Raw genomic sequence first — 21,612 nt, 5'->3', positions numbered from 1 at the left:
ATAAACTTAAATCACTTATCTAATGCTATAAAACCCACAGTGTATTGATGTAAACACAAATAATCTTACCTGGCAGAAAACTGAACAAGTGCATACTGAAGAGCCTGCCTAATTTCCAGAAGAAATGATTCATCATCACTTAGCGTATAATACCAATACTGCACATAGTCTCTCAGGGAAAACTGGATTACCTGAAATTGAAAGGAGAAAAATAAATATGAACTAATGAAAAAGGACTAAAAAAACAAACAATAGGTTTTTCTGCCTGATAATGCAAGAGCACTTATCTTAAATGGTTAACACAGTGAACCATACTCCCTTACCATTATAAAATTGTGAGTGAAACAATATATTCACATACTGAAACCTCTTATTAATACTCGTTTCTGTGTATCATCACCACTACATTGACAGACTATAATATGCAGAAAACATACTCAGATATTGCCCAATATCCTCACCCATCCTCAGTGTTTTCTCACTTACCGCTCTCAAATATGATAAGACTTTTAAAATTCTATTTGTTGCTCAACTACTTATATATTACATAGTCAATATTTGAAAAAAAAAAAAAACAAAAAACAAACCAAACAAAAGGTTAAATAGTCCTGGTTAGAACTTACCTGTTGCAAAGGCTCATCAATTATATTCGCACCTGTCAGTCTTCTGTCAATCTTAATAGGTCTGGCTTCACGTTTCATTTCTTCTATGCACTTGAAAGAGATTGGGAAAGGTAACTTTGCACATTTTAGCTCTAATTAAAAAATAGTTCTACGGTTTATGATACATATACCTTCAGTAATGACTTTATATAACGTTTTCCCTGTTACTATAATTTATAGAAAATAAAGAATCACAGAATGATTTGGGTTAGAAGGTCATCTAGTCCAATCAATTCCCCTGCTCACTTTGACCTTGAATGTTTCCAGGGATAGGGCATCCATCACCTCCCTGAGCAACAATAATATCTCTATTTTTCACTATATAGTAAATAATGGTGAGGAACTAACCTAAAAACCTACTTCTTGCTCACTGAAAAAGAGCAAATGTTTGTTAAAATACTAAATCAGATGGAAATAAAACTCAAATAGTCAGAAAAGGAGGGAAGAGGGATACACAACAGCAGCACAAGACAGTTTTTGTGCAAGACTCCAGTTCCCTACTTGATTGTGAAATCTCAGGGAGGTAATTGTTCAGTTGGGTTTTTCTTGTTTCTTTATCTATCTCAATTTATTCTATATGCTAGAAGAAAAATTACTCTTTCATACCATTGCTACTTGACAGATGAATCTTTGGAAAGTAGTTGATGAGGGGGGAAAGAAATTACTCTATAGAAGGACTTGAAACTCAGAGCAGTTAACTCCAAGAATGACCTCAACACAGCTGAGTTTAGGTTGACATATTGAAAAAGAACACCCTTTATCAGTGCTTCTCTAAGTTGAACTAATACAGTGTCTTTCTACACAGTTCTGATTAAATATGCAATAAACACCTCTATTTTCACAGAAATAACAACCCAACAACTTACACTGCTGTTCAAAATAAGCAATCATTTTTTTTGTTCTAGAAAGAAATTTATTACTCTATTGGAAACATAGAAGAACTGCCAAAACCATAAATGAAGACATTATAAACCATACATCCAGTGTTTTTGTTCTGTGTGACTCTCCCTAAGTATTGCTCATCCAAACCACTTAACAGTGAACAGCAGTGAAATACCTGAGACCAGAAAAAAAATCAGCCTGCTACTTAACCAACTATGTATCACAACACCAAAGTATTTTGTTGCAAAATTCTCTATATTTTTTAACTTTCAAGGCAAGGGAACCATTCACTGCTACTTTAATATGAATAAAGCTGACTCACATTCAAACAATACCCCAGCTATATACTCATGATTTGTGAAATATTTTTGTCTTGATGGTTTCAAAAACACCAAAATGATACAGAACTGAATAATACTGAAAAACTTTTACTAAGCACAACATAGTTCAAGTTGTGAAACAAAGTTGTTAAAAGAGAGTTTTGATGGACTGCATCCATAAAACCACATTTGGAAAACAGAGGAAAAACAGCAGCAAAAAAAGGAGCAGCCACAAGAAAGAGAGAGAGGAACACACAGAGAATATGCAAAATTATTAGGTAAAAATCTAAATGTTCGTATGCTCACAGGATCCAAGTTTTGGTTGGAGCTTCAGGAATTCATCTTATCCAACCTCCTGCTCAAAGCAGAGCTAACTACAAGGTTAGACCATTTTTTCATATTCTTTTTCTCCAGTGAAACATTTATGTACCCACGGCATAATTTAATTTGCTTTTGGTATGTCTGAAGACATCCAAAATTTCAAATATGTGCTTTTATTCCATTACAGGTACAATAGTTGACCATAGTCTCACTTGGAAAGCATTGCTGGTTTTAAGTCTGCCTCCCAGACATGGACATAGAAGACGAACTTAAAGGAAGGACCACACACACATGACAACAACTGTTCTATTTAACTGTCACTTCACACACAGTAAGTCTGATGCACTCTACCAGTATTAAATCATGACTTAGGAAAAACAAGCATCACTTGTTATCATTAAATTTGACACCTCCTTACTTCATTTTAAGCAGGTAGGAAGCGCTCACAAGGAATGTGAGACATATACTCCATGAAGTAAGATGTAGCACAGAGTAAAGAAACCTAGGCTCCACAAGCACCTAACTGCACTGAGTGAGTAGCTTCAGACTCTTGCTTTGCTACACTAAAAGATATTTTTATGTCCTTTTTGAAACTCTGTTAGGTAATTGTTAAATACAAAATATGCTTAATTTGTACTGTGCCACTATTTCCCAAATCACGGTCACAGGATTTCCTGAGCAGACAAGGCACTCATTTACTCATCTGCATCAAATCTATAACATAGCATATGACCCACTGATTTAAAGAGATTCAGAAACTAGTCAGGGATCAAATATGCAACTCGCACTTTTAAGTTGTTCTCACTGTTATCTAACAGTAATTTGGCAATCTTATACTCAGTCTACAGAAACTCCTTGTCTTTTGGGCAAAGCATAGAGACATCAATTATGATAATAACCAAACATCTTCTGTTAAACTTGGAGTGAATCTATAATTCTAACTGAAAAGAGCATTCAAGTTAACAGTTCAGAAGGCTCTAAACTTGCCCTTCGTTCAACATGGTTTTAATATAAGCCTTCAGACTTATCTTGCAGAGACAGTACATTATTTCATCATAGAATAATACAATCAGCCAGGTTGGAAGGGACCTCTGAGATCATCAAGTCCAACCCTTGATCCACTCCCACCGCAGTTACTAGACCATGGCACTAAGGGCCACATCCAGTCTTGTCTTAAAAACCCCCAGGGACGGAGAATCCACCACTTCCCTGGGCAGACCATTCCAATGCCTGATTACCCTCTCTGTAAAGAATTTCTTCCTAATATCCAACCTAAACCTCCCTTGGCAGAGCTTAAGACCATGCCCTCTTGTCTTACTGATAGCTGTCTGGGAGAAGAGACCAACCCCCACCTGGCTACAACCTCCTTTCAGGGAGTTGTAGAGAGCGAGGAGGTCTCCCCTGAGCCTCTTCTTCTCCAGGCTAGACAACCCCAGCTCCCTCAGCCTCTCCTCATAGGACTTGTTCTCTAGTCCCTTCACCAGCCTTGTTGCTCTTCTCTGGACCTGCTCCAGCACCTCAATATCCTTCCTGAACTGAGGGGAAGTATCCTTGAGTATGTTGCTGACACAAAAGTTACGTAAGGCTTGCAAAAAGAAAAGCAAGTCCAATCCTAATTTTTAAGCCTCCCTATGTGTACGCAAACAAAAAAAAATAGCAGGAAGATATATGGTCTTCCATCAAGTGTACATTAAGTATTTCTCCTTAATGTGAAGCTTTCATTATATATTCACTAATAAGTATAATAAGCAGCAATCAGGGAAACCTACTAGCACCAAATCCTGTGTCGTAACTTACAGTACATTCTACATGTTATTTCCATCCACAATTTTGGTGCTCTGTATTATAAATAATTTCTGTAAAATTAAGCACTTGAACATTTATTTTAGTCTAAAAAAATCTCTAAATAACAAAAAAAAAAAAATCAAAACAGTCAAAAAAGTTCTGATTGTCTTTCTTGAAAAGAGCTGCTTATTTATTTCAGATTACTTCTCAGAGTACCACAAAAAAATTTTATATTAAGGTGAATTCAGTTTCTATTTGGTTCATGGAAGAAGTACAACCTATATAGACTAGCCACTAGAAAAAATATTCCTAGTTCAAGACCACTTAGGGTCACAATGGTTTTAAACATGAAAACAATTTTAAGTTAAAAATATTACTTTCCATATAGATAAGTCAGCAGAAATTTAATGCAGAAATAGCAAATAAGAATCACAAGCAAACTGCAAATTTGGTTTCGGTTAGGACTCATCTCTTCTTGCACTGTTACTGAAAAACTCAGCTACACTACCTAATGCAATTTTAATACAATGGCAAAAAAGAAATGCAAAACACTATTGTAGAAGACAAACAGATTCTAGTTGGTGAACAGCTCCAAAAAGCATTTTCTAAGTCAGCTAAAAATAAATACCTTCGGTACTACAAAACTTAAATCCAGAGATTAGTCAAGGCAGGTCAGTTGAGAAAACTGATGTGTCAATAATCCATACTCAAATCAGAAGTGAAACTACTGCAATTGCAAAGATTACACAAAAACCTCCAAAAGATTTTATTCTTTTATAAAGTAACCAGAACACACATATGTACTGAGATAAAAAAAGTAACATTAATATTAAAAAAGTGTTCATCTATGTATTGGAAATTTAAAAGACAGAAAAACTTCTTTAAATCTTCTCTCAAAACACAATGACGTAAGTAACACTCCACAATCCATATAAGCACTAAATTCTATACCACACCAGAACACTAGTCCTGTAAGATGAGGTTTCATTAGTGGAACAGAATCATTAGTTGATTGCTGACTTTCCCTTTTTCAGTCTTAACTGTTTTTCATTTGGACCACTGACCTTATTTTACAGTTTAGAACATACTTAAGTTGTAGATTTATTTCAACAATTTAAGTGAAAAGGCCACTTACCAACCAGTCACAAAAAAGTTCAGTGATTAGAAAACATAATGCTCAATCACAAGATAAATTTCTGTGTTACTACTGATAACGTTGAACATTCATGCCCTTTCATACACAACATGAAGTGTAGTTACCTGACGGCTAAGAAAGAGCAGGATGTTAGAGTAAAAACAGCTATTAGATTAAATCTAACATAGTTAGCAATCTTGGGGTTAAACTGTTTTCTCTATTCTGATGCATGCAAATGGATTAGGCCAAGATATATCTAAACTTCTGAGCTACCAAGATGTATTGGTTCATAAACCAGGAACTCCTAGAAATTCTATCTCTTGGCTACTAACAATTTTTTCTGTACTAAACAGATGCAGATTTATCCAATGAGGAACTGTGAATTTAGGTCCATTAACCAAAATGATCTGTTAAGAATTCAGAAAAGGAAAGCTGAAAAGTGGAAAAAGGCACAATTTTTAGATTAAAACTGATTATTAGTGTCATTTTAATTTCCCAAGTTATAAAATCTGATCTAGAAAATAGACCAGAAAACCTTCCTTACCTTAGGGATCCCAACTGATGTACAAGGGAGAAATGAATGTTCGCACTGTTCAAGGTATTTTTCTGAGTTGCTTTTTCCAAATAAAAGAGTAACCACAAAACCCCTAAAATGGAAAAAGAAAGACCAGCTACAACAACAGCCATCTTTCCCCACCTCTAGAAAATATTTCACAGCAAGTTACAGAATGACAATATATGACAGTTTGCTTACTCTCCTACTCTTTCACAGTGTAGTGTGCTGCTTAAAATAACTGACACAATACTGAGTATGAAGTTTCCCAGTCTTGTATTACATGTCTTCATATATTCTTATCACATAGCAGCTCTGTAAAGCACAGTTTACACTACAGAGACTGCTGCATGAGAAGAACATGTGATAACACACTGTCTATGCTCACAAATATGAAAGAGGGGTACATGGAGAGAGGGGTACATACAGAAGTTGCTCTCTTTGTATTTATACAAAGATTCTTTTACTTCGACACTATGAAGAAATAAACCTTTTAGTGATATGTTTAGGCCACTCCACTGTAGCATAAGCCACAAAAGCACAGTCCAAAAATAAACTGATGTAGTAAGCATAACTAACCACTGATTGCGTATGTTTAAAGATTGCACTCAAACTTGCTACAACAGCAATAATGTATTTACAGCTTACAGCACTAGGGCACAAAAATACATAAACATAAAGCTAGTTTTACTAAGAAAGAGATGAAAACCTAACCTTTGTGCCAATTACAGCATAAGCAAAGTATGTAGCTTTTGAAATATCAAGTGTATTGAAAAAAAAAGTCACTACTGCTCAGACTAGCCTGGGGATGGCTAAACATGCATAGCCTTTTAGAGAAATTTCAAAGCATTCCATTTAGAGGCAAGCTGACCAGTATTTGTGACCACAGGATCTCACAAAGCTATTTAGGCTTGAAATGTGGTGAAATAATACATTCTTTTAATATAGATTGCTGTTGATATATGATACTCACAAGACTAGAGAAAAATTCCTATCCAAGCTAAAATATGACATTTGAAGATTTTAATTTCCAAAATGGGAACCGTTCTTGTTAAGTCCCCCAGAGGCTCAGTAATTCAGAAGCAGGGAGGTGGTCATTTATACCTCAACAACTCCAGGAAAGAAAAAAAAAAAAAGCTACTGAAAATTATTACCAGTAACTAGGCAATGCATAAGAAAAGTTCACTCGATACTCTAATTTCCTTATAGCTGTCTTTACCCACCAAATGACAGCAAAAAATAAAAGCAGGTCTAATTGTTCTTCTGCTCCAGATAACTTTTAAATCATAACATCAATGGTGCTAGGAGCATCATAATTCAGTTCAAGGACAAGAACTTGCTTAGAAAAATTTCAATATTAGTTTCACTAATATTTGGTTGTTTTGTTTTTAATTATTAAAAAGTTTGGATTTTCTTTTGATTATCTATGACTTTTCTATTAGAAACCTCAGTTGTCTTTTAAAGAAAGCAGTATACTCAAATTTGGCCTAAAATCAGTTTTAACTTCAAACATTTATCAGCAAGTTGCTTCTCTTCTTTCATTCAGAAGGACTGAAGCCTTGGAAGTAACTACTATAGATTATATCTCTGTTTTTTCTCAAATGTGTTGATACTCTTTTAAGTTAATGACTCATTCAAAAACACTAATACCACCAATATAGTTTAAAAATATCTCATCTTCTTAGATGCCTTTAAGTATTTTCACTTTTAAGCTAGAAATACTAGGAGCTTCTGCTTCTATGCAGAAATTCTCTAATTTAAAACCTTGTGTGCCTTAGAGAAGGATACATAATCTCATGATTCAGGGCATCCATTAGCTAACCAGAATCTTGTAGTGTAAATGCTTATCTAATTCATCAAGAGGATTCTCAACATGGTGAATGAGATATGATTTTATTTTTCTCTAAATGAATTTATCAGGAAAAGGAAAAGATTGTATTTTACTTAATTTTTTAAAATTTCTTCCAAAGATTACTGGAAGGTCAGCTTTTCTCAAGGACAGAGTAACAACAGAACAAAGGTAAAAGACAGAAAAGTGAAGATGACAGATTTATCATTTTCCCCTCAAGTCTGAAAAGTAACAGCCTCAGCTGAATGCTTTGTGAAAGTCAAAAAGCAGCTTCAGAACCATTCCTGATTTGGTCAGCAGTTAGAATCATCAACATAGGCAGCCAATCACATATATATGGATGTGATTGAGTATCAATTGTTATGGGTTTTGATGACAGAGCAAATTCCCTCAAATGACAAAGCAATTGATGATCCAAGAAATTTCAATTTTTGCAACATCAGAAGCCCAAGCCTGGTGGGAGAGCCACAATTCACATAATTTTTATTTTACTTCCTTAGGACTGAAAGAAAGAAAGAAAATAAGGTAATTAATGCTTAGTAGAAAGAAAAGGCAGATGGAAACCAACAGGTCCAGCATTCAGATTGAAGGATCTGCACCAACACTTGAAAAAGAGGCAAAAAGTGTTTCATGAAGAATAACACCCTGTAATATTCTACACAGGTTAAGGAAACAATAACTATATTTCACCTCCTGTTTTTGGTGGAAAGAGCTCAGTTCCCTATGTAATGAGCTACCAGATCCTGAATCGAAAAAGGTTATCATAAATCAGCCTTGAAACAAAATGAAACAAGGAGAAATTTTGATATAGAACTTCTATTCATGTATACAAATGGTTTCAGTATTCTTCCACGTACACAAAAAACCAATACCATGTTTACTAAAAGTGATCTGTGCAAACACACAGTTGAGATTAAATCAAAAAGAAATAACTAGCACATAATAGAAGTTAAACAGTATAAACAGACTGATTATACTGATACAGATATGGCATCACCATTGTTTTCCTGCATAGCCCACTGGTGTATAATTTAAATGCTTAGGTCAATACTAAGAATGCAACCAGCTACGATTCAGCATTTTCTTTTGCTTAAACTGCAAAATGGGACAACAGCTGGACTTCCAGCTAGTGAAAGTCAGAAACCTTTGATACGGGTCACTTTTGGTTTTTTTGAGCAAAGTATAAAAACCTAGAAGTAACGTAAAATTCAACCATAAAATTCTAGCATAAAAAATCCCTGTCCAAAATTGTTATTTTGCTCCAGAAAAGGATATGATAAATATTATGGACACTACAATAATCAGGAACAAAACTACATTTTTATTTTCCAAATTTAGGTACGACATAAAATTGCAAATTGTAAGTTGAAAAGTTACTTTGTAACATTAATTTGTTTGTTTATAAGAGAAATACGATGAACCATTTGGCTAAACTTCTAGGGAATTAATTCAAAAAAAGGAAAAAGCAGGCAAGAATAATTTAGATATAAATCTGTTTGACCTAGTTGGCACTCACACTTCTGTGTGCTGAATGTTAACGTGTGTCACTCTGAAAAAGATTAAGTGTAAAAAATGGCCAGATCACAGCCTGAGCCAAAATGCATATGTTAAAGTAATGAAGTGATGACATTCTACTGGAAGGGCTGAGACTTGACATCTATGTCAAGTAAACACATCATAGGGAGATGGATACAAATTCTGCTTTAACACACACACTACCACTAGATGAATTTATCCTTAATAAGATCAATGTTTACTGACTAGCTGCAAAAATTAACCAAAGCAGCAGAAGAACCACAGAGTTTACTTGAGAATGAGTGAGCACAGGCACCACAGGCATTCTCATGGTGGTAGCTGGCTTCAGACACACTCTATGAGACACTGCTTTGACTGTTAGCTTCGAAAAGCCAAGCTACTGAAATTGAGCAAGAATGAAGAAGAAGCTCTTGTTTTTCGTACTGCAAATACTAAGGAAGTGGTAGTACAAAACAGTAAACAGAGGAAATCTTGCCCTTTGGACAGACTCTTTGCCTTTTCCTCTGGACAAACAGCCAGTAAAATACGATAAACATACATGCATCAAGACTTAACAAGACAAAAGCATTTACTTGGAGTTAGTTTGACATTAACTAAATCCTCATTCTAGAAGACTGACTATTCTGATTTCTCAGAGATGGAATGCCGAACTTAATCCAGTTCAAACCCATGCATAGCATCTGTAATCCTAGCTACAGAACTCTATTACATTTTTGATGAGACATACAGGAATATACATACATTCCATACTGTATTGAATAAGAAGGTTAAAAGAGTGTTCCAAACAAAGGGAAAAAATACTTAAAGGTAGCCCACACACCCCATTAGAATTCAGGCAGGTCTTGGAGAGCATAGAAATGTTGTTATTCTGCAGATTAGTCTTATGAGAGAGAAGAAGGAGGATCAGCCCATTAAGACATTTTGACCTGGCATCGAAAATGAAAGTTCTAATGGTTACAAGGCAGACACTATAAAATACAATGTAATAATGGTGCTAAAGACTATAAAAACTTCACCTGTTTGCTTCTTTTCTGTCTACATAAAGTACAAAATGTCTACAGCTGCTGACCTAATCTACTTGTTCAAAGTGTAGCATCATTTCCAAATACCCAAGAAAGCATCCACTAGCTTCCCTCATGAATCAAGTGTCTTAGGAAATGAGATTGTGATAGAAAAGGAAGCATAATTACTTAGTAAGTGCCTGGGAAAAGAACTGACACAGTAATAGAAAGTAGGAACTGAAATAAACATTGGTTTTACATCAGCATTTGTCCTCTAACACTCATTATAAATAGCCAAACTGAGATTTCAAGGAAAAATTTTTCATAAAAAGCTGCTCAAATGTGGAAATATTAATTACATAAAGCCACTACAGATCTTCAGAGCAAGCTATTTGCTAAAATTCACATTCAAATTTTACTTTCATAGATAATTACACAAAACACTAAGTAGTATACTTACCCACCCACAAAGCAGAGGATATAAAATGCAAAGTAAAATATAGCGAAGGGTCCAAAAGTTACTAGAAAAAGCACAAGGCCAAGACTTCCCCATCCCCATATGGAAAGACTGGTCTGTAATGAAGAACACATAGAAAAGGAACAGTTAATATGAAATTCATACAATTTTAAATCTCCAGAGCAATATTTGCAGTTTCTACAAAGCTTGATACATTGTAATTAGGTAGGAAGTAAGTTTTGCTTGATGAAATAAAAATTACCATTGTTTTAAAGACTATATTGCTATCAAATATGCCCCTGTTATATTGTGGGCTAGTAGTCCAGCTAAGCCAAAATTAGAGTATTTTTCTTTCAAATACTGTTACTCATCTCTAATTTCGGATGCAACTATCACCCTTTAGGGTGTCATTTCTTTTTCTTCTCTACCCTCATTTTGTGCACTTTTGTTCCTTGAGATTCCCCCCTTCTCCTTCCTCATGAAAAGTTCACTGACATTTCCAAGAAAAAAGCAGGTTTTCTGACAGAACGGGAAGATACAGAACACAACATTGTTTTACACACCTAAACATGTTATTTTTCTATAACCAAGCAATGCTATTCCTTCCCTAGATCAAAGCAGTTGCAAGACTAAAATGGTTTCCCTTTCTCCAGTAAAGTCACAGATGGGTCAACAGGTGCTCCAAATATTTCATGCAAGTATACTCTTACTCTCCCCCATAAACAAAAGGGAGGAAACTGATTACTACCTCTAACTATTACTACCACAGAAATTAAGGGCATTCAAACAATCCTTTGAAACATCCAAGTGTGATTTTCTTTTAAAACCAGGACATTTTATATAGATATAAAAACAATAACAAAAAAAAAAAAAAAGGCAAAAGAGATCCCAGATTAACACTTTTTCCACACAGGCATTACCACATTCTTAGAAGAGATCTGGTTTAGCAGGCAGGACTAAATACTTTGGCAGAGGTGGGGAGACAAGGGTTGTTTGAAAAATCCATGGGGCACTTAAAGCCAGCCACAAGAACATCTGTGGGATTGGTGGGATTTTGCATAAATGCAGCAGTGCTTCACCTGCACTGGTGGAGCTATCAGAAATACAAAAAAAAGCAGCAAGATTCAGGTTATTGTGCCAATACAGGTTACAGTATAAGTGCATTTATATACGCACATATATACATACACGATCTATCTACATAGACAGATGTGTGTATGCATATACGTATATGCAGGGTAATCTAAAAAACCACGGTAGGGAAAACCTGACCAATCTTAGTTTTTAGACTTCACAATGTTGCAATGCAGTCAACAAAGCTCACATAAATTTAATTCAGCCCAGTCTCTAGCTCAATCTGGAAAGCATGTTTCAGCCAAGTCCCAAGAGTGTGAAACCAATGATGACAAGTATTTATAGGCCACCGAAACCGTTCCAGTTCTGAGGTTCTCAACTTCTTTTTCTTTCTGTTGTCTAATTTACACCTTTCCTAACAGTGATCAAATGATACCCTGATGGGAACTCAGACAACTGCTATGTCAACAAGTAACACTAAGGAAGTATTTAAATAAACTTGTCTTGCAGTTTGACATTTAGAGAACAAGCAAAGATTGAACACCATATTTGCAGAGAGCTGTTTTTTAGCTTTTAATATGGAAGACAGGGGAAGCTTCGCTACAACCCATTTCTCTCAAGGACTACTTAGATTTCACAGGATTAAAAAAAAAAAAATCAACTTTTTCAAAACAAAGTTTTAAAAATCCTACAAACAACGAAGACTCTTACATAAAGTAGCTTTGATTATTTCTGAGAGCAACACCAAAAAGCAAAATCGCTCTGAGGAGAGACTGTTTCACAAATCTAAACTGTAATAATCAGAATTATTCAATTCTTCCTAGTTATAAGTTTAATGGAACATAGAGATGAATTTCTATTTTCTTCCTAGTTAAGTTTGTTAGCAAATGATATAATCTATACTGGCTTTTTTCTTAGTTTTGAGGCTGGGAAAAATTAAACATACAAGTACATAGATGAGTGTAATTAAAGTGTTGCAATTAAAATACTGCATTGAATACTGCAAGTTATTCAATTCTATTCAAGCTGAAAAAGTGGTTTATTAGATGATATAAACCATACAATCCACACAGCTAAAATGCTGAATTGGTGCTACAGTAAAAAAAAGAAAAATCTTGATCATGATTGAGTAGAAGATTTTGTTGTTTTGTTGACTCAGGATAAGTAAATGCAGTAGATAATTGTGTCCTTCCAGTACCTGAAGAGAGGCTACAGGAAAGATGGAGAGAGACTATTTACACTACACATGTAGTGTGTCCATGACAGGACAAGGGGGAATGGATTCAAACTGAAAGTGAGTAGGTTTAGATTGGATATTAGGGAAAAATTCTTTACTATGAGGGTGGTGAGGCACTGGAACAGGTTGCCCAGAGAAGTTGTGAATGCCCCATCCCTTAAATTAAGTGTTCAAGGTCAGGTTGGATCGAGCTCTGAGCAATCTGGTCTAGTAGAATGTGTTTCTACCCATTGCAAGGGGCTTAGAACTAGATGATTTTCAAGGTCCCTTCCAACCTAAACCATCCTATGATTTGATGATAAACTCTTTGGAGGGTAGAGAAGAGAGACACGCCAATCTACAAAAACAAACAAACAAAAAAACCAAAACAACCCGGACAACGCAACAATTAAAGTGAAAACAAGATCTCACTGTACCTCTAAATTTCAATATAAAAAGAAGGTTCTGCCTAATTATGCCCTCAGAAATACATTTTAAAACTTCTACAGAACACTACAAGCATCAGGAAGATAAGGAAGATATGCACACAGAAAACAACATTTAATCAGGATCTTTTTTTTGGTCAAAAAACCAGTATGCTTAATGGCATCATTTCAAAAAGTTTAAGTTCTAAATATGGGGTAAGCACTCTAAATGACTTAATTAAACTAGATGGCAGGATGCATATTCAGAGTTGGATGAATGCATAATTAACAAAGAAAGTTCTATAACTCTAATAAATAAAACAGTAACCTTTTGTCCTCTGCTCTAGTTTTGCAATTTAGCATATGGCTACAGAGATTCAAATCTCATTTGGTATTTTAATAGGATTTCTTAAAATTCATACAACTTGGTACACTGCAGCAAGTACAACAGATACTGGCCCAATTCTTGTATACTCTAAATGTGTAGTTTATAGTCTTACAGATTTTGAGACATTCAAAGGGATTTAATCATCAGGATGGTACCCTTTTGGCTGACTGTAAAAAAAACTTCTGCTAACTTCACACTTCTAAAAGGCACTTCAGCAGTATAACTCCTAGGAAAAAAATGAAAACTTTGCGTAAAGTTCCTTAAACACATCAAAATCAACTAATAAAAGAACATCTAAACATTACACAAATATGACTACACAGCTGATCAGTATAAAAATAGGTTCAGGTATTTAAATTCAAACCCTGCTTGCAACTTATTTCCAAATCAGTTTTATGATATTATTTTTTTAGAAGATTCACAGATTTACTAAAGCTCTGTCTAGCCTTACTAAAGTTAACTGCAGGGTGAATGCTTATTACTCCTGATAGAAAGAACAAGTCAGTCTTCTGAATAAATGGTATAAATGCTGGCATTTAAGTCACAGCCATCCAGACCCTTTAAAAGAAGCTGACATGCCCTAGGTTGGAAGGGCAAACTTTCAAGCTGAACTGGCATAGTGCTGTTCACTGACTTTAAAGGAAGTAGGGACAGTTACCTAAAGGTTAAAGAAGTACACAAGCCTTAGTCCCGTGGTAGGCATGTTTGGGTACATACCGTGTCCATACACACATGCACACATGGATAAAGGATCTTTATTGCAGAACAACAACTGTTCCACCTCACCAGTTGTAGCCACTTTTGCTTACCACCACTACAGATACCATATGTTTGCCCCACCATCACCACTTCTTAGCTTTCAGGTCTAAGATTTCACAGAGTTCTGCAGTGTATTACTAAGGTTATATATATACAATGGGCTAATGGAGCATCATGGTCACACACGGTAACTTTGTACAGTATGGAACTGGTTTAGCAAATTAAATTGCAGTTGAAGTAAAGGGTTGTCTGTAAGCTCAAACAGTGCACTGCAGAGCCTTATCAGGTGAGAACAGACACACACAGGTGAATATTAACACGTGTTTGATTCAGCTTTTAGAGACAACAAGACTATCACCTTGATGACACCACCACTTCGGGTTTTTTACTAGGTTTTGTCCATTTTTCCCACTGAACTCTTTTCCCACAGTATACAGCCAACTACTAAAAGTAGTACATTAAGAATTTGCTTTCTTATATACATCTGCTTTCTCTTTCTTTGGTTCCTGCTTCCTAACCACTGCGGAGGTCAATAAAATTAAGATGATCCCAGGGAGGCAAGAAGTTGGAATGCTTTTATTTGTACAAACCTGGTATTTGTATAGGTCTGAGGTACTACATATTCATAGCGGGTTTGCATATTCATAAGGAGGCTGGGTTTATTCTAAACAAGGGTTTTCACAGGGATGACATCAGGGGAAAACCCAGGTTAGCAAATCTTGATGGAGGTTTTTTCCCAGTCTCTGTCAGCCCAAGGCTTTTGTTTAAACCTAGCAGTTTTCTTTTTCTCATATCCAAATTTTGAAATCCAGCAAATCACTGCAACATTTTGATGGTCTTAGCTGCATACCCTTATGGCTAGCAGTGCTAAGCTAAGACTGACTATGTGATTTAACATGACCATTCACACAGGACCTTATATAAATCCACAACGCCAATTATTTATTCCCATAAAAAGCATAATTACATCTTACTAACAGGTAGCTCCAGGAGGTTTCTTATTTGCCTAATCCAGCTGACAAAGCTTTCAGACCTTTGCCTCTCTCCCATCTTTAAGCAAAATCCTCAGCCTTGACACACCTTTCTCTTAAAATGATTCACCAGGGTAACATAGGTTTGTTGTTTGGATTTAAACTAGTGCTGTCAATTTTAGCCTGCAACTGGCAGTAAGATATACAAGTGTCTCTAGTTTAGTGCAAAACAAGTGCTACTCCAGAAGTCCAGATGACAGGTTCTTCCTGTCCTCCTTGGTGCCGCCAAACAGTGGACACACGTGTTTTCTCTCGAGGCTCCAGGTGCCACCGTACTCTCACTCCAGCAAAAAGCTGTTCCCAGCACTTGTCTCTCTTCACAATTTCCCCACATGTTCAGAGTAACTGTGGTTACAAGGTTGGAGATGCAGTACGAGAGGAAATAAAGAACACCCATACAGAAAAGTCAGGCTGTGGAATCACCTACTTGTCAATCTTAAAGCTTCAGCAGAATACTACTTAAGTCTTACAGCAGCATCCGACAGACCTGTACCACTTGGGAAGATTGCTGATTATGACTGGTTTCAAATGTTGCAACAGAATAATTTGAACTTTGGAAGAATGGTGTCATTTAAAAATAAAAACATGTTTCTTTGCTTACGATTCCTTTACAGTGTTCATCAAATTACATTTGTCCATTCATACGTTAAAAATTACTGTAGCTGACCTGTCCCAAACAAGACATTGATAATCAAACCACTGCTTTCCATTTGGGTAGTTGAAACTATTAGAGTTTTTCTAATATGCAATACCAAATGTATTTAATGCCTCCTCTGGGTTCACATTAAAAAAAATTGTCAGAGATTACATATAAAGTAGATGTCAAGTTTAATTTTGTTAATTCTACACATCTGCCTTTTAATTTGACTTCCATTTTGAGTGTAAATGGAGCATGTTCACATATAAACCTTTCTACAATTAAGGTGAGTGTCATTTTTGTCAAGTGATTAAAAACATTATTTTAGGTTTCAAATTACTGTCTCTTCACTAGCATGACAAGTAAAATTAGAAAGCTGTACCAACTGGAGTGCCAATTTCACTCCAGAGAAATTGTTATGTTACAGTAGTCAGATAAATATTTAACAGTTGTAAAATAAACCATTAACAATTCTGTAGCTACCTTCTCCCATCTGGAAAAGTTACAGCAATCAACTGAAAGACATGTCAAAGAGGGTTTTGAAGAGTTCTGCATATTGTGGTTTCCTAACACCACTAAAGGTCTCTTTTTAACTTCTTTCTTCTTATCCTTTCTCCTTTTTCCTCCCTTAGCCCAAAAGGGCAAAGCAAAACAAAACCCTGAGCTCCACTGCCACTTCAGACTATGTAAAAATAATTGTAGTGAATCTACACAACAATTTACTGCAGTACTCACAAGAAAACTCTTGAGATTTTCTTAAATTTTTTTTAAAGGAACTTTACGTAGTCTATTTTGCTTTTACTGCTCTAAGTTTAGATTGATTATTTTTCCCAAAGCAAGCTTAAAATACTAAAGCATATAAATATACACTGATCATCCTTTAAATAAATAAAATTACACAATTAATGTTAAGAGTTAAGAAGTTTGGCCAATGAAGTTTTTTCTGGATAAGTGCTGTATTCCTGCTGATCCTTCTGGGTTAAGAGGCTGGAAACTCTCCTTCCCTGTTACACAAGAGTCCACCTGTCCACTCTCTACCTCACCTCTTCTTCTGCTCAATGCACACCTTGCATGTCAAATGGCTTAACTGGTTAACAGTTGGATTAATTCAAACGCAATCAGGTCTAATTGTATTGAGTTCAGATTTTCCTGCTGTTCCTTACACTGCACGAAACAGTAAAGCTTTTGGGATCATTTTCCCCTACCCTCCCCTACAGCTATACAAGGCAGTCTAATAAATTAGGCTTTTACGAAGAGGCAATAATTTTTCATCTATACTCTAAGACCACTATTACTGCACTGTTGACTATTCATGAAACTCTTTTTTAGAAGCGTAAACCTTTAAATGAAAATACATGTGACCATTTTCTTAAAATACATAACATTATAGTGTTTAACAAGAAAGTTTAAAAGTTATTGTGCATATTACTTCAATTTCAGTATTTATCCAACAAATTCCACTAGTAAAACCTGCCTGTTTGCTAAAGTCAGAATATTAGTATTGAATTAATAATATAATTACAATAAAAATAGAAAAATTACGTTCCATATTTTTATACAATTGGTTCTTTGCAAGAAAAAGACCAACCTTTCAGTTAACACTTCCAGTTCTACCAGAAATGGTAAACATTTTCAACATCAAACTTTATTTTCAAGTGAAAAAAGCAGAGTAAAATTCAGCCTGGAGTCAAGAATCAAGATTAGTAAAGATTATTTTTAATTCCTCTCTCACACCTGCTCTGCCAGCATTGCTGATCACTACATGAAATTAGGAAGTGAAAATTTTCATTTAAACTGACCTTCATTTTACTAACTTTTATTTTCAGCATTAGCAGCTACTTTATTATACCACAGAACTATCAGCAAGGGACAGAAGGCCTCATTTCACGTCACTGTTTCTTGAGGATGGCCCAAGTATATCTCTTATTATAAAAGCAAGAGGCAACCTTCACAGACACAGACATTCTTTTTGATAACATGCATGCATTAAAACACACTCTGAATCATGTTCCAGTTTAAAAGGATATGGAGTTTTGGTCAAATTTAAAAGAAGCATTTGAGCATCTCGGATAGCCGTGGGAAATAAGTGATGCAATCCAACTTTCAGATACTTTCTTAAATATAAAAGTGACATACTCAAACTCATATTTAATACTTTTTCCAAGAAAGTGATCCTTTTCCTTTGTAACAATCCATATTGACTTGTATCCAAGCTAATTTAGTTATTTGGACAGAAAACAAGACAAAAAGATGAAAGCATTTTGGATCACCTCAGGTGATTGAAACAGGGCCAGGTTTATTGCTTGACAGGATCACCTAGGGTGATCTAAAGTGAGAAAATAAAGTAATCCCTCTAACTCTATCTTGAATTTAAGCCAATGAGATAATCTAGACTGTTCTACATTCAGCCTCTGGATAAACAGATTACATGTATTTCAAGTCTTTCTAGTGCAAAGCAATTGCAAAGGGAAGAGAGGGGAAAGCCCTCAGAAGTTTTTATCAAGTGAAAATAAAATAAAATACTTCTGTACTCCTAAAGAGCTAAAAATAATGAAGTCACATGCTCTTTAGTCCAGAAACTGTTCTTGTGATTTCATTTGTGACTACTGCTCAAGCAGCATTTTAAGCTTTTTACTTTCTTGCCTTTAACTGCACCAAAGAGTTATTTAAAAGTTCTTTTCACCAATATTTTCTTTTTTCACTGCTAAAGAAACCTGATTCCACTGAATGAACTTAAACATCAGTTTTACTTCTAGAACAATTTCTACCACTTAAGGTTCCCCATATTTATCTGGAAGCAAATACATTAAATCAGTCTTTCTCCCTAAGAATCAGATCTTATAGGCAGTCTCTATGTCCCTTCTAATAAAAACTGGAGGGCAAAGCTCAGGGATACTACAGAAACAGTTGCATTGGACACATCTTTAAAAAGGTTCTTTATATCTTAACAGCTGAGCTTTTGGAAGGTACAAATTTCTTTAGTTTTAAGCTCTTCTTCCATGATACTGGTAACTTCAGCTCAACACACTTTCTGTCAAGCAATAAATGTCTGCCTGTTCCTTGAGCTTAAATCTCCATCATACTGCCCAATTTATGCCATTACCTGTATCAGCTCATACTTACTAAGAAAATTTATATCAAAGTTATATATAAATTGTTTGGGACACAGTCTTCAATTTAAAGGCAACCCATTCCTGCCTGTGATCTTTACAGGAAGGAGAAAGTGGAAAAAGGTGGGTTATAAGACATCTGATAAACACTGATTACTTTTCTTAAAATAAATCCATTATATTTTCTATGGAGATACCACACAATTTCACAGCAGAGGCTGTGTGCCAAATAGTTTGTGCAATATTTAATTGATAGAGTCAGCTTTAAAAAAATATGCACAGTAATCCAGTATCTGTTTTAGAAAATCTCAGTAACTTCAAAAAACCACCACCCCACAAAAACAAAAAGTGAAACAAAGTAAAAGTGCCTACTTTTTGCAAATACAAAACCGTCAAAGACATAAAGATATAAAATAAGACAAACTACATAAAATTATGAACATTTTGGAACTGCACACTGCAGCAGCAGCTATTGAGCTTTTTTTTGCTTTTCCCTAACAACTCATTTAATGTAAACAGCAGACAATACCTTCAAATTTTATACTTAAAAAATACTAAGATTTTTGTTTTTACCACTTGATGACTTGCTTGAAAGCATCAATAAGCAAATAATTATTTTCAAGCAAACTCCTTAGACTCAGTAGTTTCTTCTAAACAGACTGATAAACCATATGTTTCAATTCATATCTGCAGGATGTGTGATTTTTTTTTTTACTGAGAGTTTAACTTATATGTGTTTACACATATTTTGCATATACATAAATATTATACACACACACAAAATCTAGTACTTAAGTTTACTGTAGAAAGATCTAGTCATTAACTTCTAAACAACGTGTTAGGACTTTGGCTTCCTCAGGCTATAACATTAGTCATCCAAGAGTTTTGTTTAGTTCTTTAATCTGCTGGTGATATTATATGTGCTATTTGACACTTGTAGCACAGTTTTCAGCAGTATCCCACTAACTTTAAGATGAAACTGCTAGGGATGCAGTATAGTGGTTTACTGTGTTTTTTTATGCTTTTAATACTACATACCACAATCTAACAGTTCCCAAATAAGCAACATTCCTCATCTAGATGAAAAAGTTACTTTAAAAATACTACACTAGAAACATAACCTTAGAATATTTTTATCTAATACTAGACCAAATATAAAGATTGACATGATTCTGTGATACTTGCCTTATTAGGTCAGGATACAAATGTCAAACAGCATAAATGGAAGAAAATAATTTATATTATCTATCACAATTGCCAGAAGGAGTCCTTCAGTAATACTCACCCTCCTACCCAACATTCAACAAGTTAACAAGACTAACACCCTCCTACCCAACATTCAACAAGACTAAAAATTAATTTCTACCTTATCCTTGGTGATCAGGCTATTGTCTCTAACTAGTCAGTTATGTCATATATCTTTGTAGAATTATTTTGGTAAATGAAATTAGATGGTTTAAAAATCCCCATCCCTCACCACTCCTGTAAGAAAGTGTTTTTCTTTTAAATTACTATAATGGCCAGTCTTCGCAAGCGAAGATTTGGGAAAGGTCATAAACCCTTCGAGCCTGCGCAGTGGATTTTTTTTTTTAGGTGAGACACAGCGTGCGCTGAACTGAGCCCACCCTTTAATCCTGAGGTTCATCTGCCGGGGCCGAGCAAAGCTTGGACAGTGGCAGTGAGGTCCCCAGGACGTAGCTGGATTGCCATACAAGGCTGACGAGCTCCAGCTGCCCGGGGGGCCGGGAATTGAACCCAGGTCGCAGCGGTGCGAGTCCTGCACTCTAACCACTAGACCACCAGAGATTACTATAAAGGAGGAGAAAACCTATAAGCAACAATGTAGTGTTCAGAAGGAGAAAACACATTGGATTTCTCAGCTGTAATGTCAAATGGCACCTCGACTACAGGTAGTACTGCAACCGCTATCACGGAATCCAGAAAGCCAAAGCTCAACAGAAAGCCAATATAAAGATTTCCCGGACTATACTGACCAGAGCAGCTTTAGCACAACATCCCACAGCCTCCTTATCACAAAATTGGTGAGGTATGTGTTGGATGAGTAGATTATAAAGTAAGTGGAAAATTGACTGGATTGCTGGATGCAGAGACACCATCAGTGGTGCAAGTTCAGCACGCAGCCAGTAAGTAGGTGGGAAGCTTCAAGGATCAGTATGAGACTGATGTTGTTTTAGGTCTTAACAATGTGGGTGATGGGACACAGGGAACTGCCAGGAAGTCTGCACAGAATACCAAAGTGGGGTGAGTGCTCAGTACACTGGAGGATTCAGAGGGGTGTCAACAGGCTAGAGAAATGAGTTGACATGAACCTCAGGAAGTTCAATGAAAAACAAGCACAGGTTTGTATCTGGGGTGGACAGAATACCCTGGGCCACAATACAGTCTGGGGCCAACTCTCTGGGAAGCAGCTCTAAAGAAAGGGACCCAGAACTGGGCCATAAGGTGAACAT

The 21,612-nt window shown here is 35.6% G+C and overlaps 1 protein-coding gene across 4 annotated transcripts in view; it reads right to left on the bottom strand.

Annotated features, from left to right (window-relative positions):
- Nucleotides 1-21,612, bottom strand: part of SNX13 (sorting nexin 13) — a 119,519-nt gene that overhangs the window by 35,478 nt on the left and 62,429 nt on the right. For all 4 annotated transcript variants that reach the window (XM_064675807.1, XM_064675786.1, XM_064675776.1 and 1 more), the window contains exons 2-5: nt 10,505-10,617; nt 5,650-5,752; nt 624-713; nt 70-191 (exon numbers count right to left, since the gene is read on the bottom strand). In XM_064675807.1, the coding sequence (XP_064531877.1) occupies nt 70-191; nt 624-701 (200 nt within the window). In that variant the 5' untranslated portion in view covers nt 702-713; nt 5,650-5,752; nt 10,505-10,617. The remainder of the gene's footprint in view (nt 1-69; nt 192-623; nt 714-5,649; nt 5,753-10,504; nt 10,618-21,612) is intronic.

Source organism: Pseudopipra pipra, chromosome 1 (genome assembly GCF_036250125.1).
Source record: "Pseudopipra pipra isolate bDixPip1 chromosome 1, bDixPip1.hap1, whole genome shotgun sequence".
In the NCBI taxonomy this organism is placed as follows: Eukaryota; Metazoa; Chordata; class Aves; order Passeriformes; family Pipridae; genus Pseudopipra; species Pseudopipra pipra.
This window is presented reverse-complemented; position numbering and strand designations above follow the sequence as displayed.